This window comes from Eptesicus fuscus, chromosome 4, assembly GCF_027574615.1.
Source record: "Eptesicus fuscus isolate TK198812 chromosome 4, DD_ASM_mEF_20220401, whole genome shotgun sequence".
NCBI lineage: Eukaryota > Metazoa > Chordata > Mammalia > Chiroptera > Vespertilionidae > Eptesicus > Eptesicus fuscus.
In genome coordinates this window covers 70,290,796-70,317,134 of record NC_072476.1, presented here as the reverse complement: position 1 = coordinate 70,317,134, position 26,339 = coordinate 70,290,796, and the positions used below count along the sequence as shown (strand labels likewise).

The 26,339-nt window shown below is 37.1% G+C and overlaps 1 protein-coding gene across 1 annotated transcript in view; it reads right to left on the bottom strand.

Annotated features, from left to right (window-relative positions):
* Window positions 1-26,339, bottom strand: part of HOMER1 (homer scaffold protein 1) — an 89,206-nt gene that overhangs the window by 3,876 nt on the left and 58,991 nt on the right. Inside the window, exons 6-8 of the mRNA XM_008161976.3 lie at window positions 5,166-5,322; window positions 4,344-4,454; window positions 3,166-3,246 (exon numbers count right to left, since the gene is read on the bottom strand). Of these exons, the coding sequence (XP_008160198.1) occupies window positions 3,166-3,246; window positions 4,344-4,454; window positions 5,166-5,322 (349 nt within the window). The remainder of the gene's footprint in view (window positions 1-3,165; window positions 3,247-4,343; window positions 4,455-5,165; window positions 5,323-26,339) is intronic.

The following is a 26,339-nucleotide window of genomic DNA, read 5'->3' as shown; positions in this document are numbered from 1 at the left end:
CTCATGACTGCACAGCGTGCTCTCTTGCCCGCTTAAACAATAAGCTTCAGAGTAGGATGTTTCCAACTATAAAAATAGACGCAATGTCACTCCCTAGAAAACACGCTCCTCGCCAGGCACCGCCCAGTTTGCCCTCTAAAGCCTTCCTTTAAAATGAAAGGCTTCCGTGTTCTCTTTGCCAACCAAGGAGACACCCAGGCATTTTCAATGGGAGCAAGCAAAACACACAGCTCTCTCAGCTATTAAAACGGCGCTGTTCTCTCGGAAAGGAGTCTCAGACTCTAAGCCATTTTTCTGATTGGAGGAACTTTACTAGGCAGATAACAAAAGGGATCCAATACGACGCTGGCGGTGCTGGCCTATTCTGAGGCAGAGAATGTGATCCCAGGGCAAGAACAGACAACGGGTGCACGGGGCCCACAGGAGGCAGTCACGGCAGGCAGCCGGAGCCCTGGATGGTGGCACTGCCCATTCTTCTACCTTCCTCTTTTTTCTCCCTGTATTGTCCCCTCCTAACTCTTTCTTCTGTTTATTATCATTCTTGTCCTACTATTTTCCCCCTTCTCCTTTACTGATATGTGAGCTTGTTACCGGACAGTCCAGAGGCCTGATTCAGCCCTTATAAAGAAAGCACGGCAGGTCAGAATTGGCTAACTCCCTTTCCAGTGCTTGACGGTCAATAACTGAAAGTATAAATCCTAGTTGGCAGAAGGTCAAGCTCTGTATTTGCTAGTTTGATAAGTGCTCTTGATATTCAGTGAAATAATAGGTAAAAATGGATATTCACAATTCCAGGCGCCAAGTGTAATATTCAATTACTGATCAATCAATGATGAAATATATTTAGCAATTTAATATGAATAAATTACCTCTTAGTTTCTCTGGGATAATGTAAATGTACATATAACTAAAAAAAATTTAAAAGAATTGTTAGGAATGACTTGGACACTTGCTGCCTGAAGCAGTGTGGTCATGAAGGAAAAATTGGAATCAAAACAAATCTAGGCCTCACTACTTTCTAGCTAGGCCAGTGGTCAGCAAACTCATTAGTCAACAGAGCCAAATAACAACAGTTCAACGACTGAAATTTCTTTTGAGAGCCGAAAACCGACTTCTGCGCATGGGCCACGAAGTTTCAATCGCACTGTACGTGTGCGCCCGCACGTGGTATTTTTTGGAAGAGCCACACTCAAGGGGCCAAAGAGCCGCATGTGGCTCGCGAGCCACGGTTTGCCGACCACTGAGCTAGGTGCTTGATTGAACTTGCTAACACCTCTGAACTGCTTGCTGCCTTCTCTTTGGAAGTGGGATACAACTCCTGTTACTGTGAGAATCAGAGCTAATGTATGTAAGTGCTTAGCATATGCCTGAATTATAGCAAATATTGAAAAAATGGTAGTCAAAGTTGAAACAGACAACAAAACTAGGCTGAATTTCCCCCATGTTTTTCCAGCCCCGATGGCAGGCTTCGTATTTTAGTTCTACAACAGGATTTCTCAACCTTGGCATACTGACATTCTGGGCTGGATGATTCCATGTTCAGCAGCATCCTCGGCATTGACCTATGAGCTAGCAGTAGCACTGCCCTGCTTGTGAAAACAAAAAATGTCCCCATACATTGTTAAACTGTACCCAGTCGAAAACCACTCATTTACACCGATGATTAAAATGCAGAAACAGTTGGTAGGGCAAATCAAAACAAGTGACCTCATTTTTCCCAGGCCACTGAAAATCAGTGATAGGGGAAAGGGAAATATTTCATTTCATGTAAAGAACCTGTTTCCTTTATGAAGGCTCTCTACGGTCAGAGAATGTGACTGTCTCCATTTACATACAGGTTGAACAAGTTACCCCCTAGGCAAGCCTCTGTTTCCTCACTGACTCAGAGAGATTAAATGCATACTATAAGCAAAGTGCCTAGTGCAGTGTGTCTGGTACATAGTAAATATTCAATAACTGCTGGTCATTCTGATCTTAATCTAGGTATTCTTTCCAATCCTGGGCTTTCAGGTCCCACTTATCACCAAAGTTCCTCATCCTATACATACATTTATTTCTACTGCAAACCATAAAGTGGTCCTAACCCCTCTTGAAGTAGCTCGCCATGGGGGTTTAATCAAAGTTTCTGAGTTTGCAGGAGGAGACTTTGGTAATGAATTTTTAAAAATCTTCCTAACTATGGTTCGCTACCACTGACACCTAATAGGTGTATATAAATTGGAAGCACACTATTCATGCAGAAAAAAGTGAGTAAAATTAATTAGACTGAAAAAATAAGAAGAGCACTGACTTGATTTCCATTAGGGCACAACTACTGCTTTAATTTATACCTTAACTAGAGGCCCGATGCACAAAATTCATGCAAGAGTAGGCCTTCCTTCCTCTGGCTGCTGGCACCGGCTTCCCTCTGGCACCCGGAACCCAGGCTGGCTTCCCTCCAGCCACCAACCAGCAAAACTAGGACAGTAATTTCAGGGGAAAATGGGGCCACCAACCAGTGAAACCCGGAACCCAGGCTTCATTCTGGCCACCTGCAGGCACCTGAGACAGCCCAGAATGACATCCAGAAGGATGTCTAGTCTAATTAGCATATTACTCTTTTATTATTATAGATTCCATGTAAAAAATGAGCAGAATTGCCGAAACCGGTTTGGTTCAGTGGATAGAGCATCGGCCTGCGGACTCAAGGGTCCCAGGTTCGATTCCAGTCAAGGGCATGTACCTTGGTTGCGGGCACATCCCCAGGAGGGGGTGTGCAAGAGGCAGCTGATCGATGTTTCTAACTCTCTATCCCTCTCTCTTCCTCTCTGTAAAAAATCAATAAGATATATATTTTTTAAAAAATGAGCAGAATTTCTAAACTGAATTAAAACCACTTGAAAAGTTTCTTTAAATTCAGAGTATTTTTAGGTGAAAAGTAGAAATTTCTAAAATAATTTATTAAAGATAATTTATAAATGACTACCTATGATGACTGTAAGCTATCTAAATGAAATTATCAACTACTTTTTGAAAAATCTAAGCTTAGGCATGAATCAGAAGTCCTGGAAAAGAAAAATGACCAAGAATCTACAAAATGGAGTTTCAGAAAAAAGTCATTACTATGTGATAGAATGATTGATGCCTCCCTATGCAGAAATGAATAAACATTTTATTAGAGCTTACCTGCAGTTTCTGAGTCAGAGAGTCCCTCTGTTCTTGGAGTTCTCTGGCATTATCAATTTCTTGTTTTAATCTTTCTATTTCCTAGAAAAAGTAGAGCAATGTCTTTAACAACAACATTTAAGTGATATAAAGGAAAGAGAAGGCCCCATTTTCCCCTTAAATTACTGTCCTAGTTCTTTAAGACAATGATTTAAAGAACATTTACTTTAAATTCCTTAAAAAAGGTGAAAGGATTAAAAAAAAAAAACAAATAAAAAAAGAAATTAACTCATAGACAGACAACAGTATGATGATTGCCAGAGGGAAACAGAGATGGGGGGAGGTAGGAGAGAGTAAAGGAGGGACAAATGTATGGAAAGAGACTTGACTTGGGATGGTGAACCATATATATATAGAATTGTGCCCCTGAAACCTATATAATTGTATTAACCAATGGCACCCCAGTAAATTCAATAAAAAAATAAAGAGAATTCTTTATGCTGACTTTTAGAGAGGTGAATTCATCTTTAAATATATATTTTTACTGATTTCAGAGAGGAAGGGAAAGGGACAGAGAGATAGAAACACCAATGATGAGAGAGAATCATTGATCGGCTGCCTCCTGCATGCCTTACACTGGGGATTGAGCCTGCAACCTGGGCACGTGTCCCACCCAGGAATCAAACTGTGACCTCCCAGTTCATAGGTCAATGCTCAACCACTGAGCCACGCTGGCCAGGCTGAATTCATCTTTATAGGCATGTTGTCTTGTGCAGAATAATCTTAAGAAACAAGCAACAAGTCTAACTTGATGGCTTTGGTATAGCACTGCTCAGAAACAGTCTGAACATTTTAAGGTTGTTTCAAGTTTTGAATTCTTCCCTGGGATATTAAATCTGACTGAAAACTAGAGAAAGCAACAGCTTGTAAAATTCATGTTACTTCTAATAGTTGGTCATGTGGATACAACTCTCAGACAGAGAGTTGCATAATTGGTATGCAACAAGCAGTATCTCAGTCTGATTGCCTCACCATAGTTCATAACAATAGAAACAAGGATGGAGAAAATATGAACAAGGTTAGTATCACTCAAGAAAAATTTCATGCTAAAAAAACCCACACAGCCTTACCTTATTCCATCAAGTACATAGACTCTAATATTTTAGCTAGATTACAGATGAGCAAAAAGTAGAAAGTACCTCTTCCTTTTCTTTTAGTGTTTCTTCCAGTTCTTGTATTGTCTGATTTAATTCTGTCTTATGGGTATGCACTGCATTTGCTTGACTACTAACACATTCAAGCTCAGTCACCTAAAATTAAATGAGAACTCAGGTTAAATTATATGAAAATTTCAAAGAATTTATTACTGAAGAGATAACAGGCCCTTGATAGGTGAATAATGAATTTTGAATCAATATATGAAAATTAATTTTGAGAAATATTAAGATGAAAGAATAAATAGAAAAGATTCTTTAGAGATGTGGATTTAGGACAAAAAAGAGCAAAGGAAATAACTATTTACATGGGTTGGTCATGAAAAGGATAGGAAAACTTAAGTGACTAATGATAGTAGAAAATTCCTTTAAAAACTACTCATAACATTTAAAATCAGATATAGTCATCTGCCCTCTATCTGAAGCTTTCAAATTTAATTGAAAACTGGCCTTGCAGAGGTGAGAAATTTTTCTAATACATTTCCAAAATGTAAGAGAATCTGGAAGAAAAAATATGCTTAAAATACAACTTAAATATTTGATACTAGAATGTCTACATATTAATAGTTTCTCTTATGGCAAAAGATAGTTCTTCAGTCCATAGACTGACAGAGGGCCCAAACACAACATAACTTTTAATGAACACTTGCTATTTTTTGAGAGAACAGATATAATATAACTCATATATGCTCTGAGAACCAATGGAAATCTCCAAACGATGTCCCTGTGCTGAATCTACATGTAAATTTCCCCTAATCAAGGAAATCTGCTAGCCATAAATTCCATGGACAGCAGCCCTGTACTTGCCCGCTTGTGCAGACGTTCTGCTTCCTCCTGATATGCAGCAAGTTGCTGTTTCCATTGTTTCACATTGGCAGTAGACTCCAACAGGGCTGCAGTGAGTTTGGCATTATTTCCTTTGAGGGTAGCCAGTTCAGCCTCCCAATGTTTGCTGATTGCTGAACTGAAATTAAAAAAAAAACACAAACTCTATCCATTATACTGAATATTATTGCATTGAAAGGACAGCAGTACTCAGGTCTATCATTTGGTTCATAGTTCATGAATGTTTCAAAGACAATCCAAGAAGAATAAAAACACAAGTATTTCACTGAAATGCTCCTAGTAAAGAAAATCTAGCAAATGAGGAAATATAAAAAGTACCAAAGTAGTAGGCTTAATGTGGAAAAGTTCTACTCACATAACAGATACAGGTATCTTACAGGAGAGTCTTTATTTTTTTAAAAATTTATTTTTATTGATTTCAGAGAGGAAAGGAGAGGGAGAAAGAGAAATATCAATGATGAGAGAGAACCATCAATTGGCTGCCTCCTGCATGCCCCCTACTGGGGACCAGCCCAAAACCTGGGCATGTGCCTTGACTACTGAGCACACCAGCTGGGCTCTACCCATTCTCTTTTGAAGAATAAACATTATATCCTGAAAAATATCTATGAAGAAAACCTAATAATGTACTATATTTTTAAGAGCATCATAGCCTGAAGTACAACTTTATTCCTTCATATAAAACATATGAGGATGCCCTAGCTGATTTGGCTCAGTGGATAGAGCATCAGCCTGTGGACTGAAGGGTCCCAGGTTCGACTCTGGTCAAGGGCACATGCCCCGGTTGCAGGCTCGATCCCCAGTGGAGGCATGCAGAAGGCAGCTGATTGAGGATTCTCTCTCATCATTGATATCTCTCTCTCCCCCTACCTCTCTGAAGTCAATAAAAACATGTTAAAAAAAAAACAAACCCAAAATACATATGAGGATGCTTCAATGTTTCAATAACATTTGGGACATGTAATAGAGTATTTAAAATTATTGGTGATTTATTTCATCTTGTTCAGAATTTTTAAATGGCCTAAATATTTTTTTAAATGCTGGAATAAATTTATTTCAGGTCATATGACAGACTAGACCTAGAAAATAATGATTTAATTAATTTTTTAAAAATATATTTTATTGATTTTTTACAGAGAGGAAGGGAGAGGGAGAGAGAGTTAGAAACATCGATAAGAGAGAAATATCAATCAGCTGCTTCCTGCACACCCCCTACTGGGGATGTGCCCGAAACCAAGGTACATGCCCTTGACCGGAATCAAACCTGGGACCCTTGAATCCGTAGGCCGATGCTCTATCCACTGAGCCAAACCAGTTAGGGCTAATGATTTAATTTCTGATAGAATTTCCCTGTCACTGATAGAACAGAACTTAAAGCAATCATCTTTCACTGATAAGTTACCCAAAGTTAAGTATTTCAATCAAGACAATTTTCTACTACAAAGACAATTCTACTAGTTAGGAAGATCCCTTTTTTGATAATTCCTTTCTTAAACTTTCTAATGAAGAAAGAATTGCCTCCTTTCTCATTATTGAAGGGTTTGTTCCTATTAGTGAAGTTCTACTAACCTCATTCCATTAACTAACTAGTAATGATAATAGCTTTCTTTAATCCACATTTTGATGTTTGATGTTATTTGCATCACAAAACAAATGTTTTGATGGACTGATATTTTATAGTAATATTAATATATATTATATAAAAGAAAGCATAATTTCTATCATCAAGATTCCTAAAGCTCATCACGAATAATAAAACATATCAGCATTATGAGATCATTTCTGTGACATTCTTGCCAAAAACTCATAACTCTCATCCTAATTATGAGAAAACATCCTATAAACCCAAACTGGGAGACATTCTACAAATTAACTGATTGGTGCTCTTCAAAGGTGTCAAGAAGAGATAAGAATGAGAAAAAATGGAGGAGACTAAGAAGAAATAAGTAAATGCAATGTGAGATCCTGGTTAGGTCCTAGAACACAAAAAGGGACATTGGTGAAAATTGACATCTGCAGTTTAGTTAGAAGTATTGTATCAATGTTAATTTCCTGGTTTTGATAATTATGAGTATGAAAGATGTTAACATTAATGGAATCTAGGTGAGAGGCATACGGGAAATCTCTATACAGTTTTGCAACTTTTATATGTTTAAAATTAACTTAAAATAGAAAACTAAAAATGTTTCTAAAGGGTTCTGAAAATTTTTCATCAAAACATGAAAGAACAGAATCAAACAATTAGTTAAGCTATTAATTTAACAACCCATTTTTCTCCTTAAAAAGAAAGTTCTTTCTAATTCTTCTTTTGTGGAAGGGTTTTCCGGATTCAGATTTTCTGAGCCAAGTGTGCACTGATTCACCTGCTCTAACTGAATTGTAGATTTTTTTAAAAACCACCTACCAGTTGTTCCACTACCGAGATGAGTTTTATTTAAATGAGTTTTTCAAAACTCATAAAATTGTACAGAAGAGAGGGTAAATTTTACTATATATAAATTATGCTTCAATTAAAACATTATCATCACACTACCAAAAGAAAAAAAATAAAAGCTTTCTAAGCATTCCTAGATATTCTTTCTGTGACTGTAGCATTACACATAATAAGAGCTGGAAAGTCTTCTTAAATGGGTAGAACGGTCTCTAAGCTGCTCCATTCATGTCTGTGTTTATTGGCATGGGAAGAGACTGAGTGGGCAGGAAACAGAACAGCTGTGATATAATGAGAGTCCAAAATAAAAAGGAAGGAGGTGAGGGCATCTGGAGATGTTGATAAAAAGGAGACTGGAGAAGTAGGATTATAGAGGCAGGGATACGCAAGGGAAAGGAATAGACAGCTGTAATTAAAATTAGTTTGGGGTCTGGCCAGTGTGGCTCAAGGGTTGAGTGTCGACCTATGAACCAGGAGGTCACAGTTCCATTCCTGGTCAGGACCATTTTCAACAGGGGCATGCAGGAGGCAGCCCATCAATGATTCTCTCTCATCACTTATGTTTCTATCTCTCTTTCCCTCTCCCTTCCTCTCTGGAACACACACACACACACACACACATTTAAAAATTGGCTTGGGTAAGGAAAAAACTGAAATGATGCCTCTGGAACAGGATAGAAAAAGATGAACGTATAAAGTCTTGATATACCATAATTTGTTTACTTCATATTCATGAACATGTCTTGATTCTCTAATATATTAAGTAGTGAGATTTGGCCACAGATAGGAAGTTCAATGAATTCCCACTAACTCTTTTCTTCCTTTACTCTGCAGAGCTCCAAAATATTGCTGATTGCACTTAAGAAAATAAATATTGAAGCAAATTATTTTATCAAATAATTGCATGCATATTGCACAAGACTACAATCAGCAATAACAATTTAAGACCTAACAGTCCTGAAATGAGTTCTACAGGAGACCAGTTCAATGCTAAGTTTGTGTGTTTCTGCATTTTCATATGCTTGATTCCAACGTAAATAAAGATATGTTCTTAAGGCCATTTTGTAATATCAACCAAAAACTGCATTTCTTTTTTTGGTAAATTTGAATCTTTCAGGACATTCTTGCTTCTTCTACTTTAGGAGTGGCTTCATTAATAATCCATTTTTCTAGAGCACAATGTGAAATACAATTTAGAAAATAAAATATTTTTTATTTTTGTAATTTGCCCTGTTTTCTTCTAATATATTAGAATACCCTATATAATGTCAACTTATATAAAACATATGAGAATGCCCTAGCTGATTTGGCTCAGTGGATAGAGCATCGCCCTGTGGACTGAAGGGTCCCAGGTTCCCTTTAGTCCGCAGGGTGATGCTCTATCCACTGAATATACAATGAATTCCAAAGAGTATCCTGCAGGAAGTTCTACATGTGAGCTATCTGTTATCTCTGATGTGTTCAGCCCTTATATATAATTTTAAATACTTGGCAAACTTCTGCAATTTTGAGAAACAATGTTCCTTTCTTCTATCTACAACTCCTCCCCCTTTAGACTCATATTTAGCAGTACTTAATACCTTGGGATTAATTCTGATACCAAAACTTTAAGTTAGCATCTTACATTTCAGGAATATTGTTTTAAAAAATTGAGGTTCTCTGACTGCTAACTTGGTCTTTTTTTACAGGTACACTTTTGACAGTTTCACACCGAATAAACTGCTCACAAAGAAACACCTCAATTGTTCAGCTGGAGACACCCGTGAGTCAGAAGAGATTTTGAAATACCACTATGACCTCATGTCTGAGTGCTGGAATAAGGACAAAATAATTCTTTATTCCCATGACTGGTAAAGTTTCCCTTCAAACATGACCAGCTAGTTTCCTGCTGGCACTTCCGATCCAGAAGTCAGGGAAGGAGCTCAGAACATTCCAAAAACATCATCTGAAAGGTTCCTTTAAGCTGGAATTTTACAATTTTCCTTTATCTAAAGTCAAAGTTCTAGAAGAAAGCAGTCAACTTAGTTAAATTAGTTATGCAATATCCAGAAGATACTTCAAAAGTATCATCTAACAAAGTATTCTATCTAACAAAATAAGAGTCTATTGCATGAGCAAGGCACTTATTTAACCTGTGGAGTAAACCCTGTGTGTCCACGGTCAGCAATAGAAGTTAAGAAAACTGCCTCTCCTCCATGCATGTAGGGGCTAGGATCCACCATTAGTTTCTAGAATAGCAGCGCCTTGCATGTGCTTCTTAAGCATGTTAATTATGTAGAATTGTGAAAAAATATCCAGATAAGGTTTTAAAAATAGACTGCAACAGGCTTACTTTTCGACATTATTCTCAGTGTGAATGGTGAGGTCACTCCCTAACTATGCAAATAAGACTGACTCAAGCACTTCACAATCCTGACTTGTCTCAGGATCGGCCTAGTGGTCTCTCTTCACTGCCCGCCCACACCTGTGAAGGCAGAAGCAGCCAACATGGACATCAACGCACCTGTGTGCCACTTTCTGGGCCGCGTGCTCTCATGTTGGCGTGTTGGCCCCAACCTAGTTCCACTTAGAAACTAATGCTTCCTTCAATAGTGTAGGGTCCAAATTTGTTTCTTAATACAATTTAAGTTATCCTTTTAAATGAAAACAAAGTAATTTTGCACTGTTTATAATCAGGTGGGTTTTTTTTTTCATCAAAAGGACTTCAGTGAGTAGGGATTTAAGGTCCTGCCATGCAGAGAGCCTCGTGTATGAAAGGCTTTTTCTACTAGATGTAGCTGAAAGCTTTAATTTGCCTAAATGCTTAATAAGGTGTCTCTCAAAGCTTACTGTAATTTTGGCAACTCCTTTGGTTACTTCCTTATCGTTGAGGTCCTGTTATCAGGTGTTCCCAGTGTTCTGTTCCTATCGTCCTGTTGGTACCTGCTTCTTCTGACCCATGCTTTCAATGTATGCCTGGGTAATCCCCGGAGTCTTACATTCCAGCTCAAATTCCTTCCCTGCCTCACAACCCATCATCTTTGCCCATAGCCTGCCATCCAGAAACTAATGGCTACATGTAAACAGATAACGATATATTTGCTGATACTTTTAAAGACAGTCCCTGTAGTAAACTGGAAATAACTTGGTCATATTCTGGAAAACATGGTGTTTAGAATTTTAGAATTAAGTATTAAAGCTTTTAATAAACAGTGGCTTGGAAGAAAATCTCAGACAAGAGGGAGGTAGTTTTAAAAGAAACACTATATCACCAATGTTATTGATATCCATAATACTAGGTTGAAAAACATGGACATAAGCTATAATAAACAATGAACCAGAAGAGTTGGACTCTGAATATTATGAAATTACAGGAACATCTTAAACCACTTATCTATTACCCATGTACAAAAGTAGTTACAGAGACCCATTGCCATCTATATCCAAATAAAGAGCTGGTATAGTCAGTTTAATTGACAATATTTTCTTGGTAGCATGTAAAATAATGGTGTCCTATTATCAAACATCTGAACTTAGATAAAATGTAGAATTTTATTTATTCCTGGTAAAGAAAATGAAACACCACTGACTTTTTGGAGGAAGTTATAAAATTAATCTGAAACAAATTACTTCAAAATGTAATAATGCATGTGTTTATCAGTCTATAAGTAGAAATTCCTAAGTTGTAAAGAATATTGTTAAATGTATACACTAAACAAGAACCATTGTGAAACAGTCGTTATAAGTATAGGTTCAGGTACAACTACAACCGGTACAATGTTACATGTCCATTATATGTCAACTTTTAATAAAAGCATAGACTCAGAAGTCTGTTGACTTGGTTCAAACTGTGGCTCCAGCCTTTTGCTAGTTATGGGACCCGAGGCACGTTATCTAACCTCATTAGGTCTGTTTCCCCATCTGTAAAATTAAGATTACTATTAACTATCCTCATTGGGTGACTCTGAGGAATAAACAGCCCATATAAAAGTACCCTTGAAGAAAGCACATAATACACACTCAGTTGTTAGTATCTTCCAAATGCACAAGCAATAAAGAATCTTGAAAGAATCTTCAGTGAGCTATGAAAAAGCTAAAAAGATTTAACATTAAATATTTTAAGGGAGATATTTTTTATTAGTGATGTACACAATTTAAATAGATGTAATTTAAATCATATCCACATCAGGTATGCACTTAATGAATTCTGTCATTGTCCTTAGGTACTACAGATGTATTATCCTATATAATAAAGAAGTAATATGCAAATTGACTGTCACGCCCTCACAAGATGGCTGCCTATGACCAGGTCAGCAGGGGAGCAGTTAGGGGCGATTAGGTTGGCAGGGGGGCAGTGATGGGTGACTAGGCTGGCGAGGGGGGGCAGTTGGGGGCGACCTGGCCGGCAGCGGGGGGCAGTTAGGGGCGACCAGGCTGGCAGGCGGGGCAGTTAGGGGCAATCAGGCCGGCACACAGAGGCAGTGAGGGGTTATCAGGCTGGCAGGGGGGGCAGTTAGGGGCAACCAGGCAGGCAGGCAGGCAGGTGAGTGATTAGGAGCCAGTGGTTCGGGATCGGGCCTAAACCAGCAGTTGGACATCCCCCAAGGGGTCCCTGATTGGAGAGGGTGCGGGCTGGGCTGAGGGGCCCCCCTGTGCACAAATTTCGTGCACCGGGCCTCTAGTCTATATATATATAAAATCCAAGTATGCAAATAGAACAAACGGCAGAACAACCAAACAACCAGTCGTGCGCTATGATGTGTGCGGAACATGGTGGGTGTTGGCCACAGTAGGATGGTGGAGCAGGTGAGCTGCTGCTTGAACCTGCTGCCAGTGCCTGGCGCCGGTCCCGATCACTTGGCACCATTAGCGGGTGCGAGCGGGGCCAGTGCCGTCAGTGTGTGGGAGTGGCGGCAGCGGAAGCGGGGCTGCCAGCAGACAGGGGGCTGGGGGTGGTAGCGGGAGGGGCCGGGCAGGGGCGCGGAGAATGAACCGAGACCCGCCCCTGTGCCCACCGCAGCCTCATGGCCCCAAGTTCTTTTTTTTAATATATTTTATTGATTTTTTACAGAGAAGAAGGGAGAGGGATAGAGAGTTAGAAACATCGATGAGAGAGAAACATCGATCAGCTGCCTCCTGCACACCCCCTACCGGGGAGGTGCCCTCAACCAAGGTACACGCCCTTGACCAGAATCGAACCTGGGACCTTTCAGTCCACCGGCCGACACTCTATCCACTGAGCCAAACCGGTTTCGGCCCCCAAGTTCTTTTCAAGGTGCATGAATTCGTGCACTGGGCCCCTAGTTTATAATAAGTTTACGCCTTTGGTGTAGGCCTCAGAATAAATTTAGCCAGTTAATGGAGTGAGAAAATAAGTGAACAGAAATGATTCTCATAAAGTGGGGAGGTTGATTTCTGATTGTGAGAGGAGAGAAGGGAAGGTGAAATCTGAATCTAAACGACATTACGTTTACCACATAAAAACATCCTGCACTTCAGGCATTTTCCCATTTGGTTTTAGAGGGCACAAAAAGTCTAGTTTTACTCCCACTTTTTTATTCACTAAAATGGAGGGAGCCACAAACCCACTAAAAAGAGTCCCTTAGAAATTCCCCGGCTGCCGTCACTGCTCCTAGCAGTAACCGAAGCATGTCTAGTGCTGGAGTAGCTCTCACGGAAGACGGCTGGGAACTGCACCATCCCCTAACATCCACCTACTGCCGGCCTGGCACAGTGCCTTCTGTGGTCTTTGCCATGTGCCTTAAAGTAGCAGTCAGTCTCCAAGGAAAGGCCATAAAAGATGAAGAAACCACAGGAGGTCCCAATTTCACTTCACTTCTACTTTTTACTCTCACTGCAGGTCTCCCCTACACACGATGATCTAAAACGTATAAAGGGATTTCCTTTTAAAATTTAAAGTAGACTATTCCAAGGTAGGAGGTGTGGATACCAACGTGTTGCTCAAAAGATATTTACTTGTGAAAGGCTCAAACTACTTTACAGGCATTTTAAATATTTTAATGTTAACCATACTTTCCCTGCATCATGGTTGGGTATAGAATCTAAGGGAAGGGAGTAAAAAGCTAGTCAGTGCTAGTTCATAAGTGATAAAAAAAATTTATTCAAGGCAATATTGTGTGTTCTGCATCTACTACCTTCATACAAGTCACTATTTGTGTTGTTATCCCTTTTATAAAAAACTAATCAGTAACTAAAAACTTTGGTATTCAGAGCATGATGTTAGATTATCCTATTGGAGAGAAGTCTTCAGGGAAATCACCTACATAAGTGAAGAATTATGTTTCTCTAATCTCTTATAAGTATACACCTATCCTGTGCAAAGAGTGAGGTCAATTAATTTTAAGACTGTCCTTTATTTATAGGAAAACAGCATTAAAGCGTTATAGTTTATTCAAGACAGAAATGAATATCTTTATCCGTCCATCCATAATTTGATTTAATTTTGGAAGCTAAGGTGCCTCTGTTTCCTTGCAAAGTAGGTCACTTAAGGAAAATCCCTCCTAAAAATTGATAAGCACAATATTTAGTATTGTTGGGGAAAACATTAAAAATAAAATAATAGAATTCACTCTCAATACTGACAGAATATAAAATGCAATCAACAGAGATTTTGATAAAGCTAAAATTGGATGGAAATATATGAATAATTTTACAGTAAAATCTGTTTTCCAATTTCCTGTCATGAAAATTTTTCATTCTTTTAGAAACCAGTTGTAATCAATAATTTGATCATTGTTTGATACTCAGAATTTTGTTTAAATTTGTTTTTAAAGAGAAGGCCATAGTCAAAGGACATACCTTCAAATTATTTAAATGTTTAGTATGAACAATATTCTACTTGTAACAATTACTGCCTGTTAGTTATGGTGATCATCATTCCCCACTTTATTTATTTAATGCATACATGATCTTCATAAGTAATATGCAAAAGAAAGGGCCCTGATCACAATGAACTTTAAGGAGGGGGAGATGCTAAAGTGAATACAGCTCAGAATTAATAATAGCTTAGTCCACTACTGATGGAAACCAAACTCTGTTACAACTCTGAGGACCAATCTAGGTGATGAAGACTGGCTATTCTCTAACTCCAGGTTAGTTCAGCAAGAGTCACCACTTTAGCTACAGAATATGACACAAGTGAAATCTATCAGCAGGCTATTCGCTTTGTTTTTTTTTTTTCTAGTAATTCTGGCAGACTTGAGCATGCCCATCCCATAAACTTCCTTTCCCTTGATCTAACACCCTCTTTTGTAATCTGTGACTTTGAGTTTTTCTCTGTGTGAAGCTACCACATATGATATCAAGACCAGTAACGTGGGCTTCATTTATAGCAAGCTTAAGCATCTGAATTAACTGACCCAGACTATTAAACCCAAATGCTGCAGTGGAGGGGACTTTGTCTTCCATACAATAGCAACAAAGCTAGGACTTGAACCGAGACACCTGCCTTAAGGTTTTTTTCCAACTAAACTATAATGTCTTTTTTCATATGGGCTTGCAATGACTGACGACTTTTTCCCTTGTCTTATAACTAGTTAATAATCTCCATGATTAGTATTGATTTATAGAAAACTAATAGATCATGTTCACTGCAGCATTATTCACTATAGCCAATATATAGAAACAAGCTAAGTGTCTGTCAATGGATGACTGGGTAAAGATGAAATATGATTCATACACAATGGAATATGATTCAGCCATGAGAAAGAACATCCTGCCACTGGTGACAACACGGATGGGCACTGAGGGCATTATGCTAAGTGAAATACAGAGAAAGACAAATACTGTATGCAATCACTTATATGTGGACTCTAAAAAAGCTAAGTGCAGAGAAACAGAGACTACATGGTAGTTACTAGGGGTGAGGGAGCTGGGGAAAAGGAATCAAGATGTTGATCAAAGAGTACACACTTTCAGCTATTAGGTGAGTAAGGTCTTGGGATCTAATGTACAGCACAATGATTATAGTTAACAGTACTTGAAAGTTGCTAAGAGAGTAGATCTTAAATGTTCTGACCACACAGAAGAAATGGTAATTATGTGACCTGACCTAGGTGTTGGTTAAGGCTATGGTGATAATCATTTTATAATATACTAGTAGCCCATTTGCAGGAAGAATCCTGCAAGCGGCCACTGTGGCTGCGTGTGCTACCGCTGCTGCCCCCATTGCAGCTGCAGCACCTGCACTCAAGTGCCGCTGTCGCCCTCCTCGCCCCGCCCCGCCCTGCCCGGGCTTTCCCTCTGGCAGCCACCTTGCTTTCCGCTTTTCCTCCCTCTTCCTTCTAAGTTGTCTTCAGTCTTCACTCCTCCCTCCCTCAGTGTATACAAATTAAATTCTACGCCATCTTGGTCGTGTGATTTGCATACTCGCCCTGATTGGCTGGTGGGCGTGTTTTGGCTGGTGGGCATGGCTTGGACGTAGCAACGGTGCGGTCAATTTGCATATTTGTCTATTATTAGGTAGGATAAGTATATCAAATCAACACATTTTACGCCTTAAACTTACAGAATATTCTATGCCAATTATATCTCCGTAAAGCTGGGGAAAAAGATGGGTGAAACTATCTATCTAACCATCTATCTATCTATATCTATATATATATATATAAAGTGCTAATATGCTAAGTGTCCCTTTGGGAGTTCAACTGAGAGACCGGGAGTTCGATTGCTCACTATGATGTGTGCTGACCACCAGAGGGCAGTGCGGAACATGGCGGGCGACCAGCTGCGGTGGGGCACTGAGACATCCACTGAGGGAGCAAGGGAAGGAGGAGGCAGGGAGGTGGAGAGGCAGGGAACCTGATCAGCCCTGATTGGCGGCCTGATCTAGGGACCCTACCCATGCACAATTTCATGCACCAGGCCTCTAGTATGTAAATATAGATTTGGAAAGCTAAAGCTAGTTTCCATGCTCAATTTCTTCAAGAATTATATTAAAATGACATGATCTATGGCAACCACTTTCATAAGCAATTTAAAAATGTTAATCTCTTGAGACTATAGTGAAAATAATTTTTCATATGCATTTTTTGTAAAAGGGAATAGAGAAATTTAAGAAAAACATTTTAGATTCCATTTACTGATACCACTTAACACTATATTCATAAATGATCAACCAGACAGGGCTAGTGATATTCTAGATTTATAACACAGTCATAGTATCTCTTAATATTTTTAGCAATTGAGAACCATATGACAAATTCTATAAAATTTGGGCATTTATACATTTTGGCTCTTGGGTTCTATTTGGAGAAGACAGACAAAATTAAGGAAGTTTAAGTTCATTTTGTTATCAATGCATTAAGATGTGCATTGTTAGGCCCTGCCCAGTAGCTCAGTTGATTAGAACATCATTGTAATATACCAAAGTTGTGGGTTCAATCCCCAGTCAGGGAACATATAAGAATCAACTAATGAATGCATAAATAAGTAGAACAAGAAATCAATGCCCCCCCCCACTTTCTCTCTCTCGCTCTCTCGTGCTCTCTCTCTCTCCCTCTCAAAGCAGTAAATAATTTTTTAAAAGATTTGCATTTCTAATTCATTAAGTCATGTGACACTAGCATTTCGATGATTAGATAATTAAATAGGCTGTCTGTATGTAATTTCTGAACTTAATTTAGCAATCAATGATAAATTAATAGTATTTATCGCCTTTTATGTGTCTAGTGTTTGAGGGCTTATGTATAATGACGTTTTTCTCATCCTCAAAGGAATTCCTACCTTAACTGTAGAAAAAAATCTGACATATAAGAAATAGTTGACCAGTCACATGATTTACAAATATTTATTATCACCTACTATGTATCAAGTACTCTACCAGACAATTGGAATTCAAGGTGAAATAAATATGGCTATTGCTCAAAAGCCATACAAAGTAGAGGCTAGAAATATCTTTAACTTTTCTTATTCCCTTGCTCTCAAAGCTACACAATGAACAATTCTCTCATTTCTTCCATCCTTATTTTTCTCTATAGTTTTTTTCACTGTCACTACCATGACCTCAGATGAAGACACTAAACACCTAATTGTTTCAAGGCAAAAGCAGATGCTCCCCCCTCTGTCTGGACTGCACCTTCCCCACTCTCCTGGGGCTGCTTCTATTCTCAAGGATGAGTGATGTGTGACTCCTCAAGGCCTACTCTTCTATCCAGCCATACCACTGCCCCAATACCTGCCCTCTCCCTCTCTCTTCGATCTCTACTTTCATACTACTACTCACAACAGTCATTATACAGGTATTTATTTAATTAGTTTTTTTTGTTCCCCACTTAATTTTAAACACCATGAGAACAGAGATGTTTTTCTTATTTGCGGATGTACCCATAATGCCCGATATTTAAATATGTCCAAAGAATGTAAAAGGAAGTATGAGATCAGGGAGTATGGACGTAGCCAGGGAGAGAGCTGGGGCTCTTTGGGGCTTCTGAAGCACCCCATGAATCACTACCTCTCATCATCACAGATCACTGTCATACCGCTTATGTAGTCTACAGTCTCACAAAGCTCCTCGAGGGCAATTTTACTCATTTTTTTTCCCAAACAGACATGCCAGATAAATGATTTTGAATAAATGAGTATTAAGATGGACCTACATGTGGATAATTGCCAGAAACAGCTGGTCATGCCGAGTTAGACCACTGATTGCTTTTGTGTGTGGCTCATGGAGATGTTACATATACAACTTGTTAGTCATTTAATGACTTCCAAGCCATATGATTCTATATAGGCATATGCATACATATAAAAACACTCCATGCCGAAACCGGTTTGGCTCAGTGGATAGAGCGTCGACCTGCGGACTGAAATGTCCCAGGTTCGATTCCGGTCAAGGGCATGTACATTGGTTGCGGGCACATCCCCTGTGAGGGGTGTGCAGGAGGCAGCTGGTTGATGTTTCTCTCTCATCGATGTTTCTAGCTCTCTATTCCTCTCCCTTCCTCTCTGTAAAAAAATCAATAAAATATATTTAAAAAAAAAATAAAAATAATAAAAATAAAAACACTCCACAAGGATAATTGTGCCTCCCATTCTCTGGACATGGTTTTCAGTTTTAACATCTGGTTGAAATCATTGGTTTACAGTTTTAAACTCTTTACCTTCAAATAAAATTTAGCACCTACTTTTTGAACCATTCAGGGCCTATTAACCATCTTTTGCAAAATACTTGTGAAGCTATTTAAAAATTTCAACTTGCTGCTCTCAAGAAATAACTTCTGCTATGAGGCCCCTTCTAGATACCGATAAGCTGCCTTAGCTTACATGCACATCTGAGAACTCTTAGGACAAGTGTTCTAAATGTTTGCTCATGCCATGATGGTCTGGAAACATTAAAGTTAGCTCTAAGCAGAAATAAAACCATTAGCCAGCTACTTAGTAAATACCCAGATTGTATTCTTAACTATATTACTAAGCCAAGAAAGCATAGTATATAAGTTTACTCACACAAATTACCCAAACCTAAGATCCCCTAATAATTTTCCTTTGCTTGCAGCTATATAATAAAGAATACTAAGACTACACACACACAAGTGTACACACTGAACTCTGTTAAGATATTTGCCAAAAGAAAGATATTTGCCAATGTAAATAACTATAAAATCAACATGACCATGTTGACTTAACCTAAATACATAATACATTCTTCAATGAATTAAATGCCTACAGACCTAATACTTATTCATGAACTTCAGCTGCACATTTAAAGATTCATAACCTGTTTTTGTGCCAAATAATAAATGAATTTTGTTAGCTATTATTTCTTTCAAGTTTGGTCTCCATATAGAAACTTAAAATTTCTTTATGATAAATGAGGGGAAGATAGGAGCAGAGAATCAAAGGATTAGAGTCAAATTCTAATTCTGGTATCTATAGGTTTTTTTAAAGATTCCCTAATCTCCTTACACCTCAGATTTTCACCCTGAAAAATAGGGAAATTATATCTGTTCTGCTTCTCATAAGACAATTATAAAACAAAATGAGTAGAGGAAAGACTATAAAAAATTATAAAAACCTAAGTTTAGGTATAAACCCATCTACACCTAATCTTTAATGAATAGATTTCCATGTACATCATGCTACCTAATCTTTAGAAATACTAAGGACAGTGCACCTAGCCAAGCATTCAGAGTTCTAAACTAACATGAATGGACAGTTATAAGATGATCTCTAGAGGGGGAAAAAAATGAAAAAGAACAAAAATGATATTTCTCTCAGTCAGTATCACTGAACTTCAATGAGTTAAAAGCAAGGAGTATCCTTCCCTGGTCTTTCAGGGTATAATGCTTTCTTCCTATAATTAGTCTACAAGTGATGTTAGACTGAGGTATCACTCACAGGTGAGACATCAACACCATGCCAAGTGCTAAATGCCTTCAATATTATTTTCCAGACATAGCCATATATTACTTATTAAGTTATATATCTTACTTTCCCCCAAAACAGCATGTCAGACTTGACCATTTTCCATTGTTTCCATAACAGCTACTGCATAAAGCAAGTTTCTTTCAGTTTGCTGTTTTATTTTATACTGTTAAACTCCATTCCCAAGTATAGAAGATTTATGAAGTTTAGAAAATTTATTATTCATTATGGGTTTCCATCTCTAAGTTTAGCTATTAAGGAGCAGTATAGTTCAGAAATGTATCCATTACAATAATCCATTCAAGGACATTATGATGTTATGCTACCTCCTATGTTAGTGCCCTCATTTCAAATGAATCTACCGTTGAAAAGTAAGAACTGATGGATCACATATTTTGAATCCACAGTGCCATCTGGAAGGAATTTAAATTATGTGTGCACACAATGTGAAAGCAAGGACACAATACTTCTTTTTCCTAATGTGCTATGTAAAGAGGTAGCTAATTTGACGTAGGTAATAGATTCTTTTATGTAGCACAGTAACATATCGATGTTTTTAAGGATTATAAACTCAGTACTACCTCACGCCCAGGATTATAAACTCAGCACTACCTCATGCCCAGCCACAGAAGACCACGAGAGGAATCTCATTCATTTCCTGGACTACAGGGATGATCATGTTAAGATAATCAAGAGAAAGGGCCTTAGAAATCATTATTTACTCCCCTCTTATTTTACTTAATAGATGAGGAAACCAGTTCAGAGAGATGAAGTGATTTGCCTAAATGAACGCTATTGGTGGCACAATCAAAAGAACCCAAGTTCAACCCCTTTATTTTTGAGAGGGATATAATGTGAGAATGTGTTTTATTTTTAGAGATCAATGAAGTGATCACAAAACCACTCTATTATACACATTTTCTCCCAGGAAATTATCCTCTCTAGAATTAAATCAGACTCAGGATGCATTCTATGAACTGTTATTTCCACAATAAAATGGGCACTTATACAAGATAGCCCTTGTAAGTTTTAAAGATCAGAAAAGTAATACTGTTAAGGTAATGACTAGTACTGTTATATTTTTTTATTATTTCTGAGGCATATGTTCACCAACTTTAACATTTGCTTTCTATGACAGACTGATTAGAAGAAAACATATATTAAACTAGATGTAATCATATTTCAGAGAAAAAGAAAGCACTCTTACTCTAGTATTAGTAATAACTTCTCAGTATTAGATCCCACTTTGGTATTAAAACAACAGTAGGGGCAATAGAAACCAGGTTCAGAAATAATTTTCAAAGAAGCTTCATTTTATTAATGGTTATACATAAAATTGATCAATAATTTCTTAATTTTTCTCAAACTAGCTCAAACTACATAGTGTTTTTCTCATTATTATGAGGTTAGAATTTCCAAAATATTATTCTTGCTGTGTATTCAAAGATATGAGCATTAAACTGGATAAAGAATAATATACTATGGACCAATTTACATCATTCATATCAGTAGTAGATATGAATGTATACATAAAATGCTGCAATAATGGCTAATTATGAAACTATTGAAAGAGAGCAAATAAAGGATAAACTGAGTTAGCCAACGAAAGGCTCCTTCTGTAATTCCCACTGTTACACAAGTTAAATAAGTGAGTGGATTTTGTGATATGTATATGACATATGGAGCAGTAGGATCTCTAGCACAGTGAAGTATACAAGGTTCATCGAAAGCTATTTATTTTTTTAAGTGAAGGATATAAAAAAATTCTGATTTTAAGTACTTTCTTGATCCCAACACACTTAACCTAGCACTATGCCCATTCTCATTTTTATAGTGTATAGAATAAGTTATAAAACAAACATTTAAATGATATAGTAAGAATACATTTTCTAAATTATTTGTTTACAAATACCTGATTATAAGCCCAAACCCCTAAATTCACATTGAATTGATATGCCTTTTGATACTGTTACACAGTAAGAACAAAGCAGTAGAACACAGACATCTGACTGCAATTTTAAAGTCTCACTGTGGAAGCCATTATCTGTTCACATACTTTATCTACTAGTAAGCTTTGACTTGCAAAAATCAAATTGATTTATTTATGTGAAATACAAAATGCTAATACAAAATTACTTCCCAACCTAGGTTGTAAAAATAAAATTGTACAAATAAAAGCAAATTCTGCAGGCTATCAAGAATTTTCTATGCATGAATTTTAACTCATATTTAAAATTTTTTCATTTATTTAGTATAGGCAGATTTTCTTTCTGACTCATCAAATCGATATTCCCACAGTAACCCTATTTTTAATGAAAATATTACTAAGATTTCACTTCTACCTAATAACAGAGTGTTACTGTTTTTACTTGTCTGAATTCTGGTCATCTCTACACAAGCTTGAACCTCGTTTCAAGATTTTCATTTAATTTCTTTAAATTACATCTATTTCATTGTGTTTTTCATATTTTTTATTCATTTGAATTTGATGAGTTACCTTTTATCTTAGAGAAATGAATAATCAAATCTCAACTAAATAAAAGGGGAAACCAGACACTTTTACTTTAGCACTTCTTTAATTATAACTGTATAAAAGCTTAGTTGAAAAAAAATCAGTGCAACATTTCATGCAGTTAAAGTATTTACAAGGATGTTCATTAATAAGTCAAATATAACTCCATTATCTTATTGAAATTTCAATATACCTGATATCCATTCATAGCCATAGGAAAGCACTTGCAAATTTTAAAAGAAACAAAATCTTATGATTACAGAAACTATCAACAAGGAGACAGTCAAGAGTTATCAACACTACACTCTTAGAAACATTTAAAATTTGCCTCACAACAACCCTGTGAGGTGGGGAGTGAAGTGTTCTCATATGACAACCAAAGAAATGAGGATCAGATTACATGTAGGAAAATGGCTACATTGAGTTTTAAAAGAAATGGCATCTATGAACCAGTTCTACTTTGAAGTCCAGGAAAATTAAGTTGCTTAGTTTTTTCACTATCTTTATCAGGAATAATAGCTATTTTGATTTTCAAAAAAACAAAAAATGTTCTTCATCAAGGGCTTTTGAGTCTTCTGAAAATTAAGTGGAGCAAATATAATAATAGTATTTTACCAAAAAAAAAAACAACATGTGATGCCATGCCAAGTCATTTTTTTTCTTCAAAGATATCTTAAATGGAAATATCTTAAATGCCATGTAGGCATTCACAGGAATTCACTCGGTTAAGTGTCTTCTTTAAAAGTATTACTTCTTTTGACTCTTCAAAGTTAAAACTGTGATGATTGTGTCTTTTTAAATTGCCTTGTTTCTTCCATGTTAGTTTCTCTCTCTTGGTCAAGGATTACTTGCATGGTTTCAATTAGAATAAACTTCAGATCCTCTTCTTCCATGGGAAATGGTGACTCCAATAAGTTCCAAAACTAAAGGTGGTCACAGAAGTCATCTACCAAGGAAAATTGGTTGTCTCCATAGTAGGAAAAAAAGTCCAATTGGAGAAATGATCTTTTCTGACTTTCAAAAAACAAAAACAAAAAACTATCCAGTAGGTATCAGAATGTAAGGAAATAAGAAGTCCAGCTTTTCCATTAAAAACAAAAATATTGCCCTAGCTGGTTTGGCTCAGTGGATAGAGCGTCGGCCTGTGGACTGAAGTGTCCCAGGTTCGATTCCGGTCAAGGGCATGTATCTTGGTTGCGGGCACATCCCCAGTAGGGGGTGTGCAGGAGGCAGCTGATAGATGTTTCTCTCTCATCGATGTTTCTAACTCTCTAACTCTCTATCCCTCTCTCTTCCTCTCTGTAAAAAATCAATAAAATATATAAAAAAATATATATATTAATGGGGAAAAAAACACCTAAAAAACGAGAAATGTAGTGGAACTTCTTCAACCTGATAAAGAGCATCTAAAAAAAAACAAAACCCATAGCTAATATCATGCCTAATGGTAGAAGACTGAAAGTGTTCCCCCTAAAATAGGGAACAAGACATGGATGTTCATTCTTGTCATTTCTATTCTGCATTGTACTGGAAGTTCTAGATAGGGCAACGAGTCAAGAAAATGAAATAAATGACATCAAGAATGGAAAGGAATTATTTCACTTAGCATAATGCTCTCCAGTTCCAAATAAGCCAGTCAGAGAAAGAAAAATATCACATGATCTCACTCATATATGAGATATAATGATCAACATAATTTGATAAACAAGAATAGATCGATCTAGAGACAAATGGTAGGGGAGGGGGGTTTAGAGAACAACCAAAGGACTTGTATGCATGCATATTAGCATAACCAATGGACACAGACACTGGGGCGATGGGGGCTTGCCGGGGGTGGGAATGGCGGGGGGGGGGGGGGGGGGGACAGTCAATTGGGGAAAAAGGAGACATATGTAACACTTTAGACAATAATAAAAAAAAAAGAATGGAAGGAAAGAAGTAAAATGATCTCTATTTGCAGATGACATAATTTTGTATAAATCCTAAGGAAGCTACCTAAAAACTATTAAAACTAATAAATGAGATTACTAAGAAAATACTTCCACTAATAACAGCAGCAAAAGAATAAAATACATAGGAATAAATTTAACAAAAGAAGTACAAAACTTATATTCTGAAAGCTAAAGAATTTTTTGAAAGAAATTAAAGAAGAGCTAAATAAATAAGAAATCATCCCATGTTTATAGATTGATAGGCTTAACATTGTTAAGATGGCTAGCCATCCAAATTGTTCTGTAGATTCAACACAATTCCTATCAGAATCCTACCTGGCTTCTTTGCAGATAATCACAAGCTGTTCCTAAAATTCACATGGAAATTCTAGGGACTCAGAATAGTTAAAACTATCTTGAAAAGGAAGAATAAAGTTGGAAGACTCACATTCCCAATTTCAAAACTTACTGCAAAGCTACAATAATAAAGACACTATGGTACTGGCATAAGGATAGATAGATGAATGGGATAGAACTGAAAGTTCAGAAACAAACCCTCACATTTATGGTCAGATAATATTTTTCAAGGATGCCAAGACAACTCAATAGGAAAAGAATAGTCTTTTCAACAAATGGTGCTGGGACAACTGGATATCCACATGCAAAAGAATGAAGTTGGGCCTCACATCATATAGAAAAGTTCATTCAAAATGAACCAGATCTAATTGTAAGGGTTAAAACTATAAAACTTTTAGAGAAAAACGTAAGTATAAGTCTTAATGACTTTGAATTAGGCAATGGTTTCTTAGATATGACACCAAAAGCACAAGCAACAAAGGAAAAAAATAGAAAAATGGGACTTAAATGAAATTAAAAACATTGTATTGCAAGAACATCATCAAGAAGGTGATAAGACAATCCGCAGAACCGGAGAAAATAACTGCCAATCATTTATCTTATAAGGAGTTAACATCCAGAATATATATAAAGAATTACAATTCAATAACAAAAAAACAAACAGTCCAATTAAAAATGAGTTTCCTCCGAAGATTTACAAGTGGCCAGTAAACACATGAAAAAATGTTCAACAACATTAGCCATCAGGGAAATACAAATCAAAACCACAGAGATATCATTTTCCCACCTACTAGAATGGCTATAATAAAAAAGACAATAACAAGGGCTGATAATGTAGAGAAATTGGAACCTTATATACTGCTGGTGGGAATGTAAAATAGTGCAGCTGCTTTGCAAATGTAGAACTACCACACGTGCCAGCAATTCCACTTGTAGGTATACGAGTATATCCAGAGAATTGAAAACATATGTCCACATAAAAACTTGTACACAATGTTCACAGCAGCATCATTCATAACAATGATGGAACTTTCAAAAAGTGGACACAGCCTAAATGTCTATCAACTGATGAGTGGATTAATACAAGGTGGTATATCCACACAATGGACTACTATTAGGCAATAAAAGGAAATGAAATATTTATATATTCTACAGCATGAGTAAACCTTGAAAAACATGCTAAGTGAAAGAATCCAGTCATAAAAGTTCACATATTGTATGATTCCATTGATAAGAATGTCCAGAATTGGCAATTCTACAGAGATAGAAAGTAGATTCCTGGAGTGTGTGAAGGAGAAAAGGGAAGTGATTGCTAATGGGTTCAGGGTTTTGGGGAAGGTGATAAAAATGTTTTAAAATAGATTGTGGTGATGGTTGCACAACTCTGCGAATATACTGAAAACCACTTAATTGTACACTTTAAATAGATGAATTGTTTAGATGTGAATTACATTTCAATAAAAATGTTACTAAAATATTAATGTGACTATTAACAGCTAAGTGATTCCTGTTAGAATTTAAAAAGTAAACTAATTACTCTT